This window comes from Mya arenaria, chromosome 5 (genome assembly GCF_026914265.1).
Source record: "Mya arenaria isolate MELC-2E11 chromosome 5, ASM2691426v1".
Classification (NCBI taxonomy): Eukaryota; Metazoa; Mollusca; class Bivalvia; order Myida; family Myidae; genus Mya; species Mya arenaria.
The window spans coordinates 18,365,462-18,384,300 of NC_069126.1; the positions used below are offsets into that span (position 1 = coordinate 18,365,462).

General features: G+C 33.2%; 1 protein-coding gene across 4 annotated transcripts in view; it reads right to left on the minus strand.

Moving 5' to 3' along the window:
- The window catches only part of LOC128234172 (protein Aster-B-like), a 43,147-nt gene that overhangs the window by 23,346 nt on the left and 962 nt on the right, over nt 1–18,839 (minus strand). Inside the window, exons 1-8 of one of the 4 annotated variants that reach the window (XM_052948213.1) lie at nt 16,493–16,516; nt 13,554–13,576; nt 11,380–11,472; nt 6,645–7,056; nt 5,875–5,959; nt 4,486–4,589; nt 848–1,024; nt 112–261 (exon numbers count right to left, since the gene is read on the minus strand). In XM_052948213.1, the coding sequence (XP_052804173.1) occupies nt 112–261; nt 848–1,024; nt 4,486–4,589; nt 5,875–5,959; nt 6,645–7,056; nt 11,380–11,472; nt 13,554–13,576; nt 16,493–16,501 (1,053 nt within the window). In that variant the 5' untranslated portion in view covers nt 16,502–16,516. Of the gene's footprint in view, nt 1–111; nt 262–847; nt 1,025–4,485; nt 4,590–5,874; nt 5,960–6,644; nt 7,057–11,379; nt 11,473–13,553; nt 13,577–14,849; nt 14,891–16,492; nt 16,517–18,839 lie in introns of those variants that run through there. The other 3 variants (XM_052948215.1, XM_052948214.1, XM_052948212.1) reach the window with 3 other exon arrangements.

Below are 18,839 nucleotides of genomic sequence, written 5' to 3' on the forward strand. Positions count from 1 at the left end.
CACCATTACACAGGGCTGGTTAATAGCCATCATCACATGAGTTCAGGCCAGGGTCATCACCATAGCAACTGTGATATCCTTAAAATCAATTGAAATAGCTGAAAAATCTACCTTGCTAGTATTAGCACTCTTGATTGATAAGAAGTCCTTTCCTTCACTGTTACTGAGGGGAGGTACATAGTCATCATCACTTGAAGTCAGACCAAGGTCGTCACCATAGCAACTGTGAACCCAGTTCCACATTTCTTGAGGAGGGAGTGGCTGAAAGAGAGAGTTCAAAATCCAAGTGGTCCCAATAGAGTATAACATGCATGGGATAATAACTCAACCTACTAAGTCAATATACAAAAGCAAGAGCATCATTCAGCAAACACATGGGGCATAACTCCATTTAATACAGCGGGGGTCATGGGCCTTGATGTACATGTATGTATTGTCTATGGCAACTGAATTTGAATATCTTGAACAGTAAATGAGTTTTGGCCAAGGTTAACTTTTCTGCATTACGAAGTGGAGGACGCCAATGCACTAAGGCTATCATAATACCCCTATGATTTTTTTCATCGAAGATAAGAGCAGCTGAAGTTTAACAGAGGTGTTTCAGCTGCATATTGCAATATGCTTCATCTTTTTACCAAAAATATTATAAAGAAAATATTAATATCAAACTCAATAATCTTATTTCAGCTCAATTGAGCTGTCCCAAAACTTACCTTCCCTAGAAAAAGCACACAAAAAAGTTCATTTTACAGCTTAACAAATGACCAAATATGATGTAAAAATGATCTTCATAGAGGTGCAAAATATTTTAAGCCACATGTAACCATGTCACCATAGTAACAAGTACCTGTTCCATGAGTGCATTCTGCCACAGACGGAAGAGCATGAGGAATGTTTTGTCTCGAGCCGTGAACGACGTAAAGAAGTACTTCTCGCGATCTGTGGTCACCTGAAGGGCGTTTGGAATCACGCGTGCTGTCTTTTCCTTGGTGAGTGCGGACACGTCCTTGATGGGGATGGTAACCTGGTATGATGGAGAAAAAAAAAACAGAAAAACTTTGAGTTAAAACTGTATTTTTGATTTGATTGACAAACTTAATTCCAATAGGTATGAATTACTGTAAGTGAATGTCAGTCTTATTTTTGATGTTTGTTCTTTTTCTGCAATTTTATTGCTAACTGGTGTAGTGCTTATAGATATATATAAGATAATATGTCATTTATTCATTTTCTTAGGCCTAATATGAATAAACAAAACAACATCATTTTATTAATTAATCAGTGATCAATATTAACAATTGGCTGATGTAATTGATATGCCTGTTCTTTTTTTTTAACCCCATTGATTTTCAGTACGTCTGATTTTTGTGGCATTTTTTGTTTCAAAATGATTCGAGGGAAACGACATGAGGGGACATATATCAGAGAGGGAGAGAGAGAGAGAGCAAACCAGTCCTAAGTGACATTAAATACACAAGTAGATAAAACTATTTTGCTTTCACTCTCCATAATAACACTGTGGCAGAATTCCAAGAATGGAAAGCAACTTACAGCTGTGACACAGACGTACACATACATGACAATCATATGAATGTGTACGTAGGATTTAACATTGGCTTAAAGGCAATGAGGCAGTTATGCACCAGTCAATTGTAACCACGCCCCCCCCCCCCCCCCCCCAGGTCCGGGGGTATGCCGGGGATATGGTAGAACAATTATGCACACATTACAGCAAAAAGCAAATTTTTGGACTAAAATTTACAATGATGTCATACTTACTAATGGGATCCTTGAACCAATTCAGATAAACAATTCAGACGGTCTCTGATGAAAAATAGTCAACAAATTCCATATATGATTATTTTAGTCATTCAAGGGATTGAATTTAGTGGGTGTTTCAGTCACTGAGATTAATAGTTTCTAGAACAAGTGTGAATACTATAATGTTCATATTATTTTAGGATTATAACCCACCAGCCCAAATGTAACAAAACACAGATATTTCACATCAGCCTGTACTGGTCTAGGTTGGGGCTTGTGTAAATGTTCAATCACTGGTGGTTTAGAAGTTGTGCATGAGTAAAGGCTTAATTAAAAGCTATTGCAAAAATACTAAATATTAAAAATAACAGTAACAGTTTTTATTAAGTATACTACTAACTTTCGTAGTGTCAGCACAGGGCTTTTTTCTATAGTACCCACGGGTCCGACTATCAGACCCATTCCCAAAGCAAAATATAAGATATTTTTCCCAATCTTCAGAAACAAATCCAAATCAAATTTTTTTTTTTTTTTTTTTTTTAGTAAGTCTTTTTATCTGTTCTGGTTCATTTTCAACATCCTTATACATTATGTGATGTAAAGTTTAATTGATAATTGAACTCGGAAATCATTGATTTTCATCCCATTCAGAGATCAGTATGAAATATTATCTGTCATGTTTATTGCAATAGATATTTACACCCCAAGAATTTTGGGTCTTTTAAAGGGAAAATAAACTAATATTAAATCATTTCTTAATTTGCAGGGGACTAGACAGCTTTTTTTTTCACTGTAAAATTTCCCACTTTCGGCATTTTCATGACGCAAAATTTCACAAAATGTCTAGGGTCTTTTTCCCAAAATGGGCAGAAAAAGCCCTGCAGCACAAAAATATCTCCTTACTTATTACTGGCATTGTGCATAGATCAGTAAATTACAAAACCCATTTGGGCAATGGTTTTTCTTCAAAGATGCCGTTTTTAGAAATAATATTTTTGTCTGACGATCCCGCTGGATTATAGATGAGGTGCACTAAGAAGCAATAAGAAAGATGTTTATTTAAGGTCCAGTAAGCAATTAAGCTGACAGCTGTTCTTGGACATGCAACGCCCACTGAATATTTTGGAAAAACAAAAATAAATACTAAGTATTACTTCTTTCATTGCTATGAAACTCTCAACATATGCTGCCTATCAAAACCGTATCTAATATGACATATTCTTCATTCATTCAGTGTACATGTCCGTATTCTACTTCCAGGGAACGTCACCATAAAATTGTGACATAATAATCTCATAAACAGAGCATTATACAGTGAATGACATAAATTGTATAACAAGATAATTTTCATTGAACCAGCATACAAGATAATATTTCAATGCAGCCGATAATGTATTTTTACTGTGCAACACATGTCATGGTTCATTATTTGCGTATATTTTTGTCCGTCATCAATGTAAAAAATGTCAGACTTATATAGCAGTCTCTTGATAGGCACAGCATAATTTTCAATACAGGTCTGATGAAAGAAAAATGTTCAAGTACATCTGTGGTAGCTTAAAGGCACACTATATAGGTTGAATTTTTTTTTTTTAATTTTAATGCATTATCATGATTAATTCATTTGCCTTTTATAGTGATAAAAACCAAAAGAACATATGACTTAGGAACAGTTAAAAAATATTAAAGCATCTATAAAAGTTTTTTTTTTTTTTTAATTTAAAGCTATGTAACCCTAAATTCCTTAGATAAAAAAGGGCGAAAACATTGCTAATATTTTTTTATCTGTACCTTAATCATAAGCATATTTTTGTTTTAATAAAGGCAGTCAAAGAGTTAAACATGGTAATATAATAAAAACCCAGACATCAACCGATATTGTGCCCCTTTTATTCACTTCAGTGCCACATTTGGTTTGGATGTAATTCTTACAAACCTCTGTAAATACAGACAGACAACTGTCGATTGAAGGTATCCAATGTACACTAATGGGAATATAAGCTGCTTGGTAAACCAATTTTATTTTGATATCATTTCTTCAGGGTTTCATATGCAGGGAATGAATATGTTAAAACATATACTTTTATTTCAAGCAAGCTTTTCTGGCCAGTACAAAAACGCAATATACAGCATCTAGTGACTGTTAAGTTGAAATGAAGTGCAAATATCTTTATCTGGGGCGAGTTTTATCAATAATCCCCTTTCAAATGAAACCCAAAATTTATTGGGGTCACCAGGCAACAAAATGTAACAGTATCACCAATTGTTCGAGAAAATGACAAGCTTAATTGTACACCTGATACCTTAAGTCAGGGAAAGTCAGAGATTGTATGAACTTTCATTGGAAATCCAGAATCCATATTATGCTGGGAAAATCAGTGATATTTAGTAAAACGTCTCAGACATTTCAGCTTTTAGAAATGGGCTTTTATCAGACCAACAATGGTGAATTTAAGCTTTCTTAAGAGATGTCAGCAAGGAATACCAGCTATAAATTCTATGAAAAACTGTATCATTTTATCTTAATCATCTATGTACATAAGACTCTGTCATTCAAGTTGTGGTGTTTTATTTTGCTATATAAGTCTATAGTTTAATGTCCTAACAATTCAGAAAAGGACATATCACTTAAAAGACAGACAACTGTTATAATTTACATCTTATGATCCCCAAAAAATTCTGCTGTTCAACTTAATAAAAATGATAAATAATAAATACACTTACAATTGTTTCCCATCTGAAGATATTCGCATAAAAACAAATCCAGTTTTGAGTGACGAACATCCTACCATGCACCAAAATCTCCTTTTGAAGAGCGCAAGAATAATCTGCAATAAAAGAAAAATTGATAAAGTACATTTTTTCCCCAAATTATGTATTTATGGAAACAAAACTTTGTAATTCATTCATCATGATATGATAAGGTAAGCTATCTTTAAACAACTAGGACTAAACAAATATTCACTCAAACTCGTCCAATCCCACTAAACTAGAAAAGGCCAATCAAAATACTTATAGATATAACAGGTGATAATAGTGGCTATTACTTACTAACTCACAGTTGTTTATATTTTAAAGCAGGAAAGTCTGAGGTCTTTGAGATAATGAAGTCCTGAATCCTCTTCGTAATAAACAAATCATTATAATTCTAAAGAAGAGCACCACAAGCACATGTCAGCGCCTTTTTTGTCCCACTGCTCAATAAGGGCATACAATAGGAGTTATAGGTCTTGCCACACATATGAATTGTTCGAAAACTTTTATAGGGGACATCTTCTTGTCATGACCAACTGGCATACCAAGTATGAATTTTCTGGGTGCATGCAATCTTAAGTTATTGTGAAGGACCCATTTTTTCACCAGGACCTTGACCTTTGACCTACTGATCTCAAAATCAATAGGGGTCATCTACTGGTCATGACCAACCTGCATACCAAGTATTGGGGGGAAACGAAGTTGATGTACAGACTGACCGACTGACGGACATACAGACAAGGCGTAATCAATATGTCTCCCCCAACCAATGAGCAAGATTTTTGGGACTTACCGCACATTTGAACAATGTCAATGAAATTCTAAGCTCTATGTGAGTATCATTGATTGAAATTTACCTAGCCTTTTGTGTCATATTGTATGAACCGCAAGAATTTATGACATCTTTGTTTATTTTAACACTGTGCTATGACCGGATAATTGGGGTCATTTAACCAATTGAACACAATGCAACAGTTGTCAGGTGTTTTTTTTATACTAATGTATATTGTTGGAAAGCTTTCTCGAACAACCAACACTCAACTACAGAAGATTTCACTCCTTTTAAATTGTGATGAATAAGTACTTAAAATGTAAATATAATGATTGATCACATTTTTAATGTGTTCATGCAGTTATTGAATGCAGGAATGCTTGCTTGCAAATTCTTCAAAAGCACTAGTGCACTTCATGGTACTTGCTCACATGCCCTCCTGACTTCATAGACCGTGAACAAATGGGATCAAACCTTATTACTTTTATCTAATATGACACTACCACAAATTATCTAAGAAACCACAAGAAAGCTAAATTGTATATATTGAGGGAGTGTTATTATATGATGGCGGTTGATTTTCTCACCACAGATCAATCGCTCATCTGGGGGAATTTCCTTAAACTGTCGCTTGAAATCCTCGCTCCGCGATTTGTAGGTGGGACTTAACATCTGCAACAGAGAATACAATCATGTATTTTGAGGGGTGTGTTGAAATCTGCAATTCAGAATGAAATTAACAAAGAACGGAATTTTAAAAAATGTCAATATAATTCAGAGTAAAATTGAATGAAAAGTTATCTTTTAACTGCATCATTTCAATATTCTATAATAGAAGCAAATAAATTAATTTTGCCGTAAGCTAACCATTATAACCATAACCCTATCAAAGCAGTATGTTTGTTTATTATTTTGCCTAGCAGCAAATCAAAACTATAAAAAGTAAAGAAGATAAAACAAATGACATTAAAAGGTAAACTGATATATAGTTATATGTATGATGCTATACTAATAATAATGAAATGCATGAAACAAACAATGATTTTTTCATTACAGAAAGGGACATTGTACTCAAAAATATTAAAGCCAGAGTAATGGGCATTGCTGTACATGTGCATATTCTTTCTGGCAACTTTTGTTTTGCTGGAATATCAAGAACAGTTTACGAATTAGACCATGGTTAGTAAGAATTTGGACAACAAAGACACAAACGTTATAACAATACATGTACCTCATTTTTCTTGGAAAATCAGACAAGCTAAAAATGATTTCATTTGTACATTTTCAAATATTTTATCAGTTTATAAGAACTATATATACATGTATTATAGTCAAGAAATCATTTTGTTAAACTTACGCTATACCACGGAGTACTTTTCTTCTTCCTGTCAGATCCCGACTTTTTCCCATCTTCCCTCCCATCACTGATGACCTCCAGTGATGTCTCCGAACATTTGTTCAAAATCATGTTGAGTGATGACTCGAAACTTTTCTCCCCAAGGTCAATACTCCCATCCCGCCCTTCCCCGCCTTTCTGACTATCACTACTATCAGTTGATTTCCGGGACGGCGTTTTTTGCAGACCAGATCCCCCTGGTAAGGAGTCTGTAATACTGGATGAATCGTCTGCGAACATGAACGTCACATTTGGAGAAGATTCCCGCTTAAAAGAAGAGCTGGATGCTTTGCGGCCAAGTAAAGCTTTGCCTACTTCCGGTGAACTTTCTTTGGATTTTGCAGAATCCGTGCGAGATAATCCACTACTTCTTCTGAAAATTATTCAACAGTTTGAATTATCGCATTAACAAAACCAAGTTTGATAACAAATTTCATATTGCAAGGAAATGAATTGATCCTCTTCGCCCTTTATGTATGCGCAATGAAACAGATTGAGAATGGTGACGTAAAATATTGATACTATAAATATATTATATATCCAACACATATTTTGTTTGTAATTATAGACACTGCTTTCTGGCAACAGGTGAATGAATGCCTTGAAACTAGTTACCATGCTTTATAGTGACATTCATCATCCTCTCCTTAGTTTATTGTCTCCAACATGAACAGCTGGTGTTCAATTATTATACTTCTAATTATATATTTTATATGTTTATTTGATTTTGTTGGATATAAAATATCAGTGGAGAATACTTAGTACATTACTAAATTCAGCCACACATGATATCTGCTTTTAAAGTAACTCTCAGTATCTCTAAATATCTCTTTGAAGTTCTTAGTAGCTTTTATTGGCTTTTAGCAGGACAGCAAGATAATGTTTATTGGCTTTTAGCAGGACAGCAAGATAATGTAATGCTGAATGCTACATTCATGTAATTAACGACATGCATGTCCTAACTCTATCTTCACAGTTTCACAATCCAGCACAATTATGATTTATAGTTTTCTAAAAGGAAAAAAACATGAATTCATTTATTTGTAAAGATTTGGCAATCTCAGCAATATCACATAAAAAAAAATTCTAGATTAATTTCCCTGGAATATTTTCATGTAAAGAGCTTTTGTTATAAATATAGCTTGCAACTCAGTGTAAAAAAACTATATCATGAAAGTGTATGCATTTGAAATGCAGACATGATATGTAAAGCAATGGGGAGAATATAAAACATGTATGTGAATATTTGCCAATACTCGGGCCCTGCCCATTGTATAAGTCTGAGCCTGCCAATAATTGCTTTTATCAATTGCTACATATAAACACTACATTTCTAAATTAGGTAGCAGTTATATGGCAACTTTTTCTATCCTTTCTCTTTGAAGCGAATAACTCAGTTTTAAGGCATGTTCTTCTTTAATCTGTACACTATCATTAAATACCTGTATGAAGATTGAAATTAACATTAGACACTGACATAATAACCTCAACAACTGATGTACTTTTTTTAATTCTTCAATGGCTATATAAACAATACCATTTAGTTGTTCTTTTTCAGATAATATTTATTATACATAAAATTATAGACCAATTACAATGACTTTGTGGTATTTTAATCATTTTAATAGATTTTTTTATTCATTGTCTTAAACAGTAATTTAAACCCATTCTTCTGTTTGAAAATAAACCTAGCAAAAGTGCTTGTCAATCAGTTTAACAAAACACAATCACCATACCATTTAGCACCGAAACAGTCCATTTGTGCCATCCCCAATGGCAGCTAACACTCAATTTCAACTCTTTTAAAGTGTATCATTTTTCATTCTTGTGAGTGTAATAAATAGATGTCATTTAATTGGTCAATGGAGACGAAACAAATGCAAAAGAAGCATGTATGGATATGTGCCCGCCTCTTCAGTCACTGAGTGTATGTAAAAGAATATGCCAATTCGCTGATGGCAGCAAATGTGTTTCTTTATGTGTGATTAAGTTGATTGACAGATTAAAGAATTACCACTTGATTCACAATTCATTGAGTGGTTTAGGGCTGAGCATGATCATTCAATGCTTCTTGGAAATGTTAAGTACATTTGCAAACAATAGTTCATAATTTCAGAACACAGAGAACTTTATTAAATAAAACAAAGGTGTACAAATTTACACTTTATAAAATAACATAAGGGATTACTAGTGATGGGCCGATTAGCGGGTATAATCAATTAACGGCTAGAAAAGCCCAACCGATTCCGATAATCGATTGTGTTTTCTCCGAGTCGATAGCGGGTACGAATACTCACGGGTACGAATACTCACGGGTACGAACGAAGATTTCCGAATGGGAAATAACTCTGAAAGCGCGCAAAATGGCCGCTCTAGCAGATGGCAATAGAGAGTCGGAGATATTTAATCACCCAGGATCCAAAACTAAGTCTAATGTATGGAAAGTCTTTGGATTTCAAAAGATCGCCCTGAATTTGCCACCAACGAAGGACAATTTGAATATGAACATCGCCATTTGTCGTCTTTGTAAAAAGACTTACAAAAACACCGGTTAGTTGAATCTTTTGAAATTTCCCGTCCGGTATTTTAATGTCAGGCTTCAGCATTATATTTTGGAACTCAAGAGCTGTGTTTGTGTAATCATCATTAATGTTTTGCTAATATATTGTCCCCACTTTAATAGAAAGAACGCGTGCCTGTCCGAAAGTTTAAAGCATCCGAAATATCAGACATGATTAATGCTTAACGGTTAAAACCGAAGTATGCCGGCAAATGGTCAGCCAATGAAGCGTTAGTATTTCGTTGCAGTTATCCAATGAAAATTGATTTAACATCGTACAGTTAGGCACAACTGTCAATATGGCAGCGCCCATAGCGTCAAAAAATAAGTTCGAAAGAATTAGCAAAACTTTGATAGATTTTCGTATTTTATAACGGTATGTCCGATTGAATCTATCTGTCGACAAGAGACAAAAATCAGGGCTTTTTCTATAGTACCCACGGGTCCGACTATCGGACCCATTCCCAAAGCAAAATATAAGATATTTTTCCCAATCTTCAGAAAAAAATCCCAATCCAAAAAAAAAAAAAAAAATTTTTTTTTTTTTTTAGAAATTCTTTTTACCTGTACTGGTTCATTTTCAACATCCTAATAAATTATGTGATTGTAAGTTTTTTTGGTAATTGAACCCAGAAATCATTGATTTTCATTACATTCAGACATATGAACTATTATATGTCATGATTTATTGCAATAGATATTTACACCCCAAGGATTGATATTTCAGCCATTGTGGGTCTTTTAAAGGGAAAATAAACTAATATTAAATCATTTCCTTATTCACAGGAGACTAGACAGCTTTTTCTTTTCACTGTAAAATTTCCCAATTTCCGCATTTTCACGACGCAAAATTTCCAAAAATGTCTAGGGTCTTTTTCCCAAAATGGGCAGAAAAAGCCCTGAAAATGCTGTGACATTTCTATATCCATTATTATGTAATATCGGTGGAAAGAACTTAGTTTTTTATGCAACTTGATTTTTTCAGTGACTTTCAATGTACATGTTAAAGGGTAAAACAGTTTTTTATGTGAATAATGCTGATGTTTGTACTAAATATCTAGAAAAAAATTATTATAAATAAGTTGTAAACTGTCTTTGTGTTTAAATTTGTTGTTTGTTTTAAATGTTTTTCATAAATAAAAAGTATCAAACTTGAGATGTAAGGGTGTAAATAGAGCATGTATATAAAGCAGAATCAAGTTTGTAAAGGCCTTGTAAAGTTACGGCATAAACAATAAAGAATGTAAACATAAACAATAAACAAAGTTTTACTTTGTAATGTTTCTAAGTTTTGCAAGTTAAGTGAAAATGTGTTAATTACTTTGAAGTAGTTTGCCAAGCTTGAAATGTTTTGTATTTTGCCAAACAATTCAGTTTGTTGCGTTTGTACAGAGATATTTACTTCTAGTCTGTTGCAAAGTTCTAGTTTTAGTAGTTTAAGCTGTAGCTGTTATGTTACTGAATTCCTAATAAATTAAAAGAAATGTGTCATTTCTAAAAGATGTCAGTTGATTCATTCTAGCTTCTCTTAAAATCAATTAGTAATTTTTTGGTAGTAATATTATAATGTCTGCCTAGCAACAAGCAGTAGTAACATGGTGCAACTTATCACTAACGTAACCATTACAATAATATTACCAAAAAATGACTATTTTCTTCCAGACGATCACAGTTTTATCATCCAAAGAAACTAAATATTTGTACTTCCTTGCTGTATGCTAGATATGTACATTGTTACAGAGGTATATACCACTATAATACCAGTCAGTTCTCACAAATGCCAGCTTTGTATACACCAGATTGTAATTTAAGTTCTTTACTTTTTCAAAAGATCATTAGAATTTAAGTAAAACAGTCACTTTTAAGACATAAATATCTGAATAGAAAATTATTAAAATAAATAACATTTAACCGATTATTATTCCGATATATCGCATCGGTTTGCTAACCGATTCCAACCGATAATCAGTTGCAGTTCTCCAACCGATATCCCATCACTAGGGATTACAATACATGTCAAGTAAGAAGTGATCTGTAACTCTGGTTCTATATCAATATTTTAACCATTGTAACATGACCCTTGATTATTTCAGTTGAGTGTAGATGTGTTAATACTGATACAAGAAATAGCCTTACCGATTACTCATATTTGAAGGGTCTGTGTGCAACACGGACACAGAATCCTGGTTAGAAGCTCGGTCCAGAGAGTCGAACGAACGAGCCTTCTGGCTGCAATACACACAAAACATTAACATTGCCCATGTTAAAATAATTGTTAGCACTGCATAAATGAATAATGAATAGCATATTTTATAAGCAAAATATGTTTGCACAGTTACCATTTCATCAATATTGGATAACAAAACATTTCAGATTTTATGAAAATATCATATTTTCAAGACTGAAAAGAGAAGTATATTTTTTTAAATTATTGTAAATTACATCTTTCATATAAAATCTCAAGCGAGGCTATTTATTTTAGAGAGTTTCTGTTAAAGGGACTGGACACCAGATGATATAGTTGCAAGTAAAAAAGAAAATTATCAAAAACGTACAAAAAATTGATAACGTTCAGTTACTGATGTCTATCACATCGCTAACAACACATTTATCTTCGCAGTTTTTGCATATTTTTCCTTTGGAAATTTACTAGGCTTATGTACCATGTTAATCCTAGTAAATTTAAAAATAGTGTCGGTAAATGTATCATGTGACTCTTACATGCTAAATATACACTCTATAAATTTGGAAACCGTTACACGCTACTTTTAAACGGGTAAACTCAGCTGAGACAGCGACAAAAGACTCTTTTAATCATGTAAAGTGATGTATTATTTGGCTCATTCTAGCTTGTATTGACAATTCTAGGACTGTTTTGAGGAAATACTGTAATTGCCAATTTTGGGACCATCTGGTGTCATTTGTCCCTTTCACAAGTTAGTACAACTTTTGTCTATATAAGTTAGATCCTATTTTATGTGCAGGAATAATAACAAAATAGTGGAAGCCCTCAAGTCATGCAATGGTAAAGTGTTTTCCAGACTGACCCAAAAGTTGAACAGCTTATTGTATCTTCTTAACATATTAAAGCATTCACTTACGGTGAATATCTAGATTTGTTGTTACAAGTTTGATGGCCATTTATCAGTGAAAGTCAATCTTCCTTTAAGATGACTGTTACATGCTGGTTACCAGGACTCGCTCATGTTTTTGTTAAATGCACTTTTTTATATATATGACCAAATCAAGTGTGGCAAACAATCATTAGTAGTGGTATAACTAAATTACTGACAGCTGGAACGCTTCAACAAATGTTGATATATGCTCAAATATTGTCTTTGAAGTTCGCATTTTTGAATTTTGAGCGTAAGTAATGTATGTGATTCAACAGAAGGCTTAAAGGATAAGTTTTGTGTACTTGTGGGTGTGTGGTTTTGTTGTCAGTTTTCCCATTTTTCATTGCCTGTATACCGGCATGCCTTCACTACTCATTAAAACATTTTTTTTTACTTAATGTGTATTTCTTTCTACAATTTCAGTATCAAAGAGTAAAATAGTTTTCTGATGCATTACCTGGAAAAAAAATTGGCGCCAAAACATGAACGAGTCCCAAAACTAGACTACATTCCTAGGCATACATGGATTTTTATGTTGTTGTTTTTGGACTGGATAAAATATATAATCTCATATATTGTGGAGTACAACATGTTGGGTACTAAATTTTCAAACAGCAAAATGACTAAACTAAGGGGAAAATTACATTGCAAGATATAACTTCAGTGAGGATATTTTTAAGTGCATTTTTTGGCAAAATATACAACTGTGATTAACTAGCAGCCTATACAACTATAATAAATATGATTTCAAGGCAGCCTTTTTCTTGGAAAGCAAAATGCGAAATTACTACCAAATTCACAGACAAAATCTGCATAAATTCTAGAATTTGTGTTGAATCAAAACATTATTGAACAGATGCTTGCCAACATGTTTTGAACAAATCCTCTATAATCAACCAAAATATTACCCAGAGTTCTCAATAAGTTTCAGTTGAATTGTCTCAAATACTGAAGTGATCAAATCAACATGAAATTCAATTAATTTGCCAAATTTAAACCAGCCCAATTGCAATTTGAACGGTACATTTTGGCCAGCAGCCCGTTCTTATTGAGAACACTGTTACCATTATTCACATGTTAGTTCACAACATTATCATTCTAATATTTGCCAAATACTTGACAAAATGAAAGGAATGGCAAAACATTGTTCCAAGAAAACATGGAAGTTAAGTAAATATCGCAAGGCACCATTACCAATTCCTCACAGCTCTGAGCACCTGTAATGCAATTAAAATCTCATTATCAAATACAACTTATCACTAATGAATGTGTTTTAATGACAATACACTTGGGGCAGCTTCACCTAATACTGAACTGTTGCATTTTTTCCAAACAGCATTGGCATATTTATAACTAATATTAATGTAAATTTAAAAAATACTACGGTTTTGCTCTATTGTGATTGAAGACTGATTATACTATTTTAAGCTTATTGAATCATGAAGGTCAGTCTTTTCCCTGTAAAGGATGAATTAGATTCAGTATCGGTGTCAAAGTTTGGAAGGTCAAGAGAATGTGAGCCCCTAGTAAGCATCCAACCCACCACCTCTTGGGTGGACACCTATTGGAGGAGGGAGGGTAAAGAAGGGGAAGTGTAAGAGCTATTAGCATGCAGTCTAACATAATTTGGCAGAGATTTACTTTATTTAAAAGAGATGATTAAATGTAACTAAATGAAATGGTCTCCTCCTTTGTCACTTTTTCCACCTGATGTTTTAAAGAGAATGTAGAGCTTCATAAATAATACCATAAACTGTTCAGTTATTTTTAGAAAGTTCTTTCATTGTCTCATTTAACATGGTATTATTCACAACTGTAAATTACTTATATTAAAAAAAAAGTTAAAATTGAAAATGTTAAAGAAGTTCTGCAATTAAAAATAGTATTTAACATTGTAAGTCTGTCTGACATCTAAAAAAAATAATTCAACTTAACTATCGGAGACTGTCTATCTACTATTTTAAATAAAACTGCTACCAGTAAGTATAGAAATCAGTGTATATGTAACAGGATACTGTCAGATTGACTTCTCCATACACTTCAATTCACTAAGCACACAATAAAGTTTACACAATATCACACAAATTTACACAATTATAGTAATATAAACATACCATAATTATGTTCACATCAATTTGAGTTTCTAGACAAATTATTAATTAAGGCAAATAATGTTAAAATGAGTTTAAAATCAAACTATAAATGATAGCTTATTTCTTCTTAACAAAGCTTTTAATAAAAAAAAATAAGCAACCCAGACATCAAATCTTTTGTACATGCTGATCCTGTATGATTGTTGACATGTTAACACTAAATGAATGAAGATGATCGTTTATGTGTTTAAACTAAATGAACAAAGAATTAGAATTAACATATAAATCTTATACTTAGTTAGGCAGTAATTTCTGTTTTTATAAACATTTTAATGAAAATTACTGAAAATTGGTAAAATAATACTGAAACGGAAAAATACCCCCCAAAAAATCTTACCGCATGATTTTTCTCCATAAACTCATTTTAACTGACAATGTTTAACTTTAACAGGAACTCCTGTTTTAGCTTGCAAACTTTGATTGTTAAAATCAGAAACTAGATCAGATAACAATAGTTAGTACTATCCTGGGCATTAAAAGCTTGACATAGCACTTAAAAAACTATAAATATTGTAAGAATTTAGAACATTCTAAATTGCTTGTATGCGTATATAGTAAAATATTTCAAAATGTTCTTTTCATGAATTTATTAATGCCTATGAAATGATGTTTAACACTTTGAAGTCAGGAACCATTAAAGTCCCAGTGTGTTTAAGAGATGTAAACTTTTTTTTGTATGAATTATATATCTAAATGACTTGTCATAACCTTGTTTCACAAAATATGACCCAGAATGATAAAAAATGCATTAATGGCAATAACAAAATGCAACATTACAAAAAGTATGACTCACACCATGTTTGTAAAATCTGCACATCACACCTTTATTGATGTTGCTTATATACTTATGATTTCCACTTTTTAAGTAAGAAGTTATTGGTTTAAATATAATTTAATACAAAATAATCTTACTTACACTAACATGTTCTTAAATATTGCAATTGAAAGCTAGATTATATTTAACCAAGGAAAAGGGAGGTAATAAGACAATAAGCATTCACACCATTTAATTTGCAATGGTTCACTAAACCAGATTAATAATTTTTCAATTGTAAATCTTTGCATCCCATTGATTTAAGAAGCTTATTTTTTTTTAAATGAAATTTCTCTAGTTATTTCTCCTGTCTAAAACTGCAAAGAGTACGGTATCTGCTCAGGTACTGTTTGCAAAGCCCCTATGCTCTGCCCCCTTATCTACCTCATAAGCATTTATTGAGTCACTGGTCTAGTTTCCCTTGTTAACATCCACCAATTTCTGTTTAATGCGCATAGAATGACGCGTCAAAATTAAAGATGACATTAAATGCAGTGCAAAAAGCATAGTAACCAAGGATGGAAAGACTCATTAATCTAAGCAAGAGAATCTGTCTTGTTTTTTATTTAACATAAAATCAGTAAAACATTTTAAATTTGAAGCCTTTTATCTTAATTGGGTCTTGTCATAACTTGAGCTGTTCTATTTCTTTGGAAATTCATTTTTTAAGCGAAAATGCATATTTCCAAGAAATTTTAAGAGTCACAGACTGTGAAAAACAACCGCTGCTATGTCAAGAGAAATAGATGCAATCAATTTAAATCTTCAGTTTAAGTCTACAGTTTTATATCATTTGATCAGATTTTCAACGTGATTTGAATAAAAACAAAATCCCCACCTACTGCCTCATCTTTTTTTTCAACATGTTACAAGAAACAGACAGTCTTTATTGGCATTTAGATCTATTTTCAGCTTGCCATTATATACTTATATTAAAATTGGGTTGGGAAAAGTTATAAAGGTTTTTCAAAACTTCTTTAAAAAAAAATCAGGGTTAGGTTTTTAGGGCGATTTTTATAGCCCGTATTCGTTCATCTTTCCAATGACAGAAAGGACCTTTTTTCCAATAAAAATTCCCTACCAGAAGCTCGAGAAAATTTGAAAGAAAGACGACAAAATTTTTGGAACAAAATAGTTATTTGCCTTCCATGCCAAGCATCTCTTACCAGAGACATACAATGCTGGTAATATATCCAGGTCCTAGTTCAATAGTAAATATGCAGGTCCCGATACCTTAGTAGACCATCTTTCAGTCTTCGACGTAACCCACTCGACCATCGACCGAGTCGAGCTGTTTTCCGCTCGGTCGACTGAAAAAATCAAGTCACTAGCCCGCCCTGTCGAGTGATTTTTTCCCGAAAAATAATTATCCGAAAAAATACGGTATCCGTATCTGTTACAACAGGCTACCTAGACGCTTATTGAAATGCGCTTAATAGACGCTTGCACTATGACTGGTTTACCGCGATTCGCATCAGATCGATAAATGCTTATTCAAAATGTAACATTTCGTGTACTTGAGGGACGCTTGAAAAATTGAGAATGGGATACAGTCTATTCGTGTAGCTGTCATTTCTTCACACTGAACGATGTCGCTTCTACGTTAATTCTAAGGAGCTACCCCGAAAAGAAAGGCTCCTGGTGACAAGCCTGATGCTAAAATGGAGGTAACTAAGGTTTACGAAAAGGCAAGAAAACGAAAGTTCCAGTCAAGACCAAGAGAAGAGGACGACTTGGAAACACTCGACTGAATGATTTGATGGCTATCAAGATCATGTCTCCAACCATCGAAGAGTTCGACCCTAAAGCAGCCATCGCTGAATGGATGGTAGGTTAAATACAGCAGGAATTAATATAGTCATTAAAAAGTATATGAAACTTTATGAATTCAAAAGCATGACAAACAATAATTGAATAATCTAGATATGTTTTAATAATACAATGTACATGTTCACAATGAGTAGGAGAGCGTATAAAGCAGCCTGCCAGACCCAAGGAGGTCATCACCCATGCAGACTCTGATCTCGACCAGGCAGATGAGATGGACCAGGCAGACGAGATGGCAGACACAAGCTCTCAAAGTACCAGTGAAATCCAGGTATCACAATCAAACAAAAGATCTCAGTTACAATATAACTGTTTGTACTGAATTTTACAATAATTAGTAAATACTATTTTCGGTTGAACAGTTATTTTGACAAATCAATTTTATGCCATTTCATGCATTACTTTCAGTCAACTACGACATCGCTGGTGCAAGAGAAGATGATGTATGATGGAGACGATAGTGACGGAGAAAGCGACTGCGAGATGTCAGGAGACCTTGTGTTTTCATTGTTGATGGAATACAGTAGAGATTAAAATAAGAAAACAGTTTACTGGTGTTATAGCTTTATTACCTTACACATATATTAAAATATCTCTGTTAAAAAGTTATTTTGGTTCGGGCTAGTGAAACTTGATTCGGGCTAGTGCTTTTTCCAGGCTGCTAGCCCGACTGGGCTAGTGCTTGAAAAAAAATAGTGCGAAGACTGATCTTTGGCAGTTTTCTTGTCTACTCTATAATACCACTTTAACATCTATTTTATATAAATAACAAACAACTAAATCATAATGTATTAACATGACTTCACTGGTGTTGAAATAAATTTTCAAGTTTTCGGCCGGACAATATGTTGTTTTTTCATATTATAAAAAAAGGAAGATGGGAAGTAAACTTTACTGAAAGATAGCATCTATTGAATTTGATCACTTCCTATAAATGTTGCACAATGAAAAATACTATAGGAAAAAAGGGGAAAAAGACTGCTCAATAGTTTCTTTAAGCAGTCAGCAATTAGGATGCATTATCAAGTGCAACATTCTCTGAGCCCAGATCTTGTTGATCTAACATTATTGACTTCCTCAAAGGGTTAAAACAATGGGATTTAGCTCTGTATGGTATTAACTGAGTCAGTGCATATTACGTTGCAAAAATATAAAATTCTTTATAATTATTGATGAAGAAATACCCAAATTTGCCAAAGTGTTTATCATATTCCTAAAATACCAGAAAAAACAACGGAAATTAGTTGACACATTTTCGTTTGTTCCTGTGCTAAGCTTTCATGGAACATATCCTTATGCCTAATAATGGGTGTCTAAATATATATATATATATATATATATACCTATACAGTTGAACACCGCTATTCCAAACACCGTTTATCCGAAATTATTGCTATTTCGAAATTATTTTTCAGTCCCGATTTAATTCCTTCTTAATTAAACTAAATTTTCAATCTATAATCCGAAAAAATCGCTAATTCGAAGTAAAATTTACGTTCCCGTTTTTACAACTATTTATCAATCCTGAATTTGAACTTGGATCGTCTCATAGTTTTTCACACCATACTGCAATTGCACTCGGGCATTGGCTTGAAGTGACAATGGAGCACAATTAATTGATGCCGCATAACTCACTTGAACTGCTACCAAACAATCTGGAGCCGGGCCATGTAACCAACTGTGCTA